The sequence below is a fragment of the Sardina pilchardus genome, chromosome 2, assembly GCF_963854185.1.
Source record: "Sardina pilchardus chromosome 2, fSarPil1.1, whole genome shotgun sequence".
In the NCBI taxonomy this organism is placed as follows: Eukaryota; Metazoa; Chordata; class Actinopteri; order Clupeiformes; family Clupeidae; genus Sardina; species Sardina pilchardus.
This window is the reverse complement of record NC_084995.1, coordinates 41,810,210-41,816,047: the sequence shown is the minus strand read 5'-3', so window position 1 is coordinate 41,816,047 and position 5,838 is coordinate 41,810,210. Positions and strand designations below refer to the sequence as shown.

The 5,838-nt window shown below is 42.7% G+C and overlaps 1 protein-coding gene across 1 annotated transcript; it reads right to left on the bottom strand.

The window, feature by feature from the left end:
* Positions 1–126: 126 nt before the first annotated feature.
* ube2kb (ubiquitin-conjugating enzyme E2Kb (UBC1 homolog, yeast)) lies at positions 127–4,528 on the bottom strand. Its single transcript, XM_062530642.1, has 7 exons — positions 4,196–4,528; positions 3,198–3,291; positions 2,984–3,042; positions 2,707–2,789; positions 2,278–2,377; positions 1,959–2,087; positions 127–1,578 (listed from the first exon to the last, which is right to left on the bottom strand). The coding sequence occupies exons 1-7, from the start codon at positions 4,256–4,258 to the stop codon at positions 1,504–1,506; spliced, it is 603 nt and encodes a 200-aa protein (XP_062386626.1). The 5' UTR covers positions 4,259–4,528; the 3' UTR covers positions 127–1,503.
* Between the last annotated feature and the right edge of the window lie 1,310 nt (positions 4,529–5,838).

Below are 5,838 nucleotides of genomic sequence, written 5' to 3'. Positions count from 1 at the left end.
GTTGTCCTGATTCACTGCATTTCTGATAAAACAAACAAAAAAACCTATTTATTCCCATTTCCTAGTATTAAACAATTTGATATTGGCCTGTCCCACCTCCCAAATCAAACCTCGCCCCAAAAGAAACCCCACAATTGACTTTTTGTTCATGTTTTCATGTTTTTTAATCAAAGAAACGTTACATTTTCATTTTCACAATAAATAACCATGCTCATATGACTCATTTGTCTTTTTTATCTGTTGAGGAGTGAAAGAGAGGCCTGCGCGCAGTCGCACGTGCGTTCTCTTTCCTGCACATTCTCCTCCTCCTCCTCCTCCTCCTCCGCCGCCTCTGGGTGCCGTGTTTCTGACCAGAACCGCTCTGGAGGACACGAGGCCTTAAGAGTCTCTCTTTTTTTTTTTTCTTGTTTTTGTTTTCTTACAAAATATAAATCCAGCCATCACTGATGTGTTCTAATGAGGCATCTGTCCAGGTGAATGGGACTTGATTGATGTTTGTAGCTGTGTGTGTATTTGTCTGTGTGCGTGTGTGTGTAGAAGGGAGAAAGGAGTCGGGGTGGAGTGTCCAGCTCATGTGTCTGTTGTAGTGATGGGTCACTGTGTGGGGCTGAACAGTTGATCAGAGGATGAGTGATGGCATCTAATGACAAAAAATGCAAAGTTCATGTTTTGCTCTAAGGAACAATTGCCGGTCTGTTCACAGTAAACATGGCGTTTTGAATGGGAAGAAAATAAAAGGTGAAAACTTCAAGGGCCGATGGTGGAGAGGTCATGGCTGTGACCTGCAGCTGCCGTAAAACTCGAAGGGGATCAGAGTCCAGACAAGAGTAGGTGTTAAAAACTCACATTCATTCAGCCACTCACTCCAGTATTCCTCATGAATCACGCGCACACACACTGTCTGACTTGTACCAACGTGTGCACACGTGCCTCAACAACCCAGCAGCCAGCCCATCTGCTCACTAGTATGCACACACACACACACTCACTCACAAACGCGCACACACACCTCTAGTTGAGCTGTTCTTTCCACGACCTCCCCCAGCACTATACAGTGAAGAATGAGGTGAAGAGAAGAGTGACATGTTTGTTTAGACTGAAGTCATGAAGGGGTTGGTTTCACCCAATCTCTATGGTGACAACCCATTTCGACCCCATCCCCACTGAGTGGCCAGGCCACGCCTTCATGCATGAATTGAACTTGTCTGATTCTTCTATTATTGTACAGGAAAAAAATAGTCCCAATCTTGTTTTACAACCTACACCAACTAACTTATTTTATTTACAGATTTGTTATTTTTCTGATGTAGTTGGTGTATTAAACCTAATGTCATAATCCCAGATGACTAATGCTATTTTGCCAGTCTTTTGGTTCATGTGAAAGGGAGGAGATGCCGCTTTAAACAGAGGAACAGGAGAAGCGTAATGAACTGACGCCAAACGAGAGAGGGGACAACTGAAAAACAAGGGCAGAAGTGGGTAGCGGAATTTGGGGGTGGGGGGTTAGTTGCTCAGCAACAATTCTGTTGCCGTTTCCACATCCCAGGATTTAGATGACAAGGCCACTATTACTGCATTCTGTGAAACAGAAAAAAATAACTGTGTTAGATTCATACATGCACTGTTAAAATGATCGTGTTCAAGGTGGTGTCTTTACCTATGTCCTTTCACGTACAATTCCGCAATCTGAGGATCCATTGCAAAAGCAGCTAAACTTTGCTTTGTGTGACATAATATTTCTGGTTTAAAATGAAGTGTGGAAGAAGCATACATAAATGATGGTAATAATAGGAAATAATTTCTATGAATCTGAGCAGCGTAATAGTTACCGCTGTCTTTGGACATTTATAGAGGCCACTTCTTAGGATCACTAGTTCCTTTGTATCTACAGTGTATTGGTGGCAATGGTCAGTGTTGGTGAATGTTCTGGTGGTTAGGGTTGAAGGGAGTCCTCTTACTTTGTCAAAGCCCATGGCACAGAGTTTGTCAATCTTGCGTGTGTATTCGGCGTTGGAGGCAGGAGCGCCCGCGTAGGCGTGAGCCCAGAGCCCAGCCGTCTGCTTAAACATCTCACAGTCCTGCTTGTACTGCACGCACACACACACGCACACACACACACACACACACACACAGAGATAACCCTTCTGCTTAGCCAGGCAGCCCTTACATGCACACAAGTCTTCATTTGCTCTCGGCTGTGAGGCATATTTCTCTCACTGGGCTCAAGTCACTTGGACACCCCACTGTACCTAACCACGTTTCTGAGGTTCCTCATACCTGATTGGCTACCACTGCGTCCTGTGGGTCATCTGGTTCTGCAGCTGCCAGAAGGGCTTGGAGAGAGAGAAGGACTGTCCGCAATGTCATCGCAGCCGCCCTGCAACATAAAGACACTTAGCACTTAGCTGCAGGTGTGGTTCAGTACATGTGCTGCCTGGGTACTGAATCCGCCTCCTTAGCAGTGTAAGCAGTGCTGCGCCACTACATCTCATGGTTATTCAGTAATAATTCACTAATCCTGTGGGGCCAGGCTGAGGTGTAACAGCCTACTCCCTTCAGCATTTTCCTGTGCTTTTGGCAAGAGGTACTGAATTCTTCTCAGCCGGGCCCTCTACCTTTAAGAGGTGTTTAGGTTTTGACATACACACACAATAACCCAAAAACATCACAGCCACTCTGTCACATGCCACTCTGTTACATACTTACCACTGGTCTTTCAGGATGTCCAAGCAAATAGCTCCAGTCACCGAGCTGATGTTAGGGTGCCAAATCTTTGTGATGAAACGCACCTGATAGACAAAATGGCCAAAAGGAAAAGGGGGCATTTAAAACCTGTAGACAATTGCATACACCACAATTCAAAACAACATGTATGACAGGCTGTTCATTTGCCTCTGTCCCACAGTGTTTACGTGCCATGAATAGAACACAGCAAGGACTACCCACCACACCAAACCATCCCTTCACTAGCAGTATACATTACCTTTGGAGGGTTGAATGGATATGTCTCTGGGATCTTTATCTCAAGCTGATATCGCCCACCTAGGTTTGACAACATCAACAGGACATCAGTAAGAAACATTACATCTGGTATAGATAGTCTGTAAGCCGAACATATAACCAACAGCATAAACACTAACTCATATACGCACAATAATGGAAGTTACACAGGTATGAATGCGCACGAATTTGTCTACCTTCATAGGGTGTATCTGGTGGTCCAGCGATTTCCCCACGCAGCTCTGTAAAGTTTTCGTCCACAAGGTCTACTCTTATCTGATTTTTACTCGTCTGTTGGAAATGTGAATAGAGAAAAACAGAGAGCATGAAGGAGGATACACCACAGAAACACAAGAGTTATGTGCTGGAACTCAAACTTGCCTATACGCTTATTAGCTAAACTCAGAGTCTAAATTGATTGACAATGTCAATTTCAAGGTTACCTGCACCACTAAACTGACACATTCAGGGATGAAGCTACTTGTGGCTACACAAATAATAAAAGTCAAACCGCTAGCGAGCTAGCTAAGTGCCACAGTGCCCTCAATTTAGCATCTGGTGCTACAATGGTTAGCTGGCGTTGCTGGCATCAGTATTATTTTGTTTCGCTTCAGGAACATACTGTTGTTAATTGCATAAACTCGAATTCGTGTCCGTGGTTGAAAAGACAATCTAAATTATGTTAACTCATCAAACCAGATCACGATTTTAGAGTGAAGTCTGACAGCAATGTTAGATCTCTTAGCAAGCTAGCACCACTGCTAGCAACCCATGACAGTAACACAACATAACCTACGACAGATGACATAAGTTAGCGTCGGTTAGCCCTAGCAGTATCCACGACAGATGAACTACGACACGACAGCATTGGCGGATTTGCTGAGCGTATTTACTGGTTTGTATTTCCACACGGCATGCCACCCAGATGTTCGGTTATTTGTATCTGTTATCTTTTGACACAATTTGCCTCGCTGTCTAAACCCAGAGAAGATGACTTGCTAACTTCCTGTGTGGGCCTTGCTTCACACATTCCCTGCAGTTCATGCTATGCCAACTTGCCTTCTAGCTCGCTAGCTAACTAGCATTATTCTCTAGATGTTTGCATGATATTGTATTCTGTAAAAATAACATTACACTTTGAACATGTTTTACGAAACACTTCCGTATTTACTTCAAATGACATATAATGACAAACCTCTTCGCTTTTAAGAACTTCCTTGAACTCCCTTTTAATTCTTTGAACTGCGATGTTAGCCATGGCTTTGCCGTGTCCTGGTCGGGCCGCAGCGGCAGCTACACTCTCTCTGCCTCACTTTCGGGATCCCCCTCTATCGCTCTCTTTCGTTCGCTCTTCTCTTTCAGCCTTTTTCCCCTAAAATAGTATACCCTGTAAACAAATGGCAACCCCCCTATGCGTGCACACAATGCAAGTCTGGAAAAATGATGGGTTATTATCAGCAACATAGAACTAGAACATTTCCCTGAATGTTAAGCGACTTGCTCTATGGAAAGCTTGTATTGTCCAGAAAATGTTGAAATGATTAACAGCAGTTGGCAAGGTTCGTGTCATGTGATGAAGTGGCCGACAGTACACAATGTTGGATGTAAAATATGCCCATTTTATTCGGCTTGATACACAAATAGGCGTAAAATGTTAAATAACACATTTTCTGCTGACTTCACCAGCGAAAGTATTGTATTGACTCGTCTTCAACTATGAGCAACCCTCCTTCACCTAGATTTGTTATTCCCCACCAAAAGTTGTCAGTAGCTATAGCCAATCTTCAGACAAGACTTGCAGAACTCTCAAGGTTAGGTCTAAATCTCACCAATAATGAACTGTCTTCTGTATAAAATTGTGTGATCATGACATGATGCGTGAGGCCTGTTTTAAATATGTGAAATTAAAGGCTTTTTAAGGCCTAAACCCTCATGAATGCCTCAATTTCTTTAGAGCATTTTTCAACATGCGACTGAAATAGCCCATTGAATTTACTTGAAACGTATAGGCTACTTCAATAGTTGTGTTTTAGCTGGGACCTTACTTAAATTCAGATGCTGCACATAATCGTTGTCCTGCTTGTTGGATAGGAAAGGCATATACCCCTGTCTAGAAAGTCTCTCAGTTTAAGTATGTCAGAGTGAAAGCCTTGGGGTTCAGAGAATTGTCCATATAGGCCTGAAAAAAAAAAAGATTAACTCGAAAAAAAATGTTTATTATTTATAAATATTCACAGTGCTAAAGCCTCCATCATTCTGAAAAGAGATTTGATCACCAAAAGTCAGATCTGGCCCCTCAACCAAATTGGCAATCGGGGCCTTGATCAGACCAATGATCATTACATGAAGAAGTCATATTCTTGGGAGCCAAAAAACCTAAACCATCTCCAACCTAAGAACTCAAATTCTCTGTCTGAAAGACTGAACTATTTGGACACAATTCTCACCAATGTGTGGATTAGACACATTTGGGAAAAATCACAATTCACATGACAAATGCACTATTTATCTGGCAGTCTACATTCTCGAATCTCCAGGTAGAAAACAACAGGTTGTAGGCCTATGCATAGTTTGGTTAAGTGGGACAGTGTGCAGTGACAGCCTGTTCTCCTTAAGTGATGAAAATATGCTTTCACTTGCACTACCAGCAGTGATTATGTGCAGATTGTGCACTAAATATATACCTCATCATTTAGATAAAGGGTTATGCAGGGGCTCACATAGCCTAACAGTGCAGGTTGATTAACACTTTTACGCACATTTGATATTCAGTTTAAGAGTGTCAACACAGAAATTTCAACACAGATTTCTGAGTAATAATTTGACTATTCCGAAAAA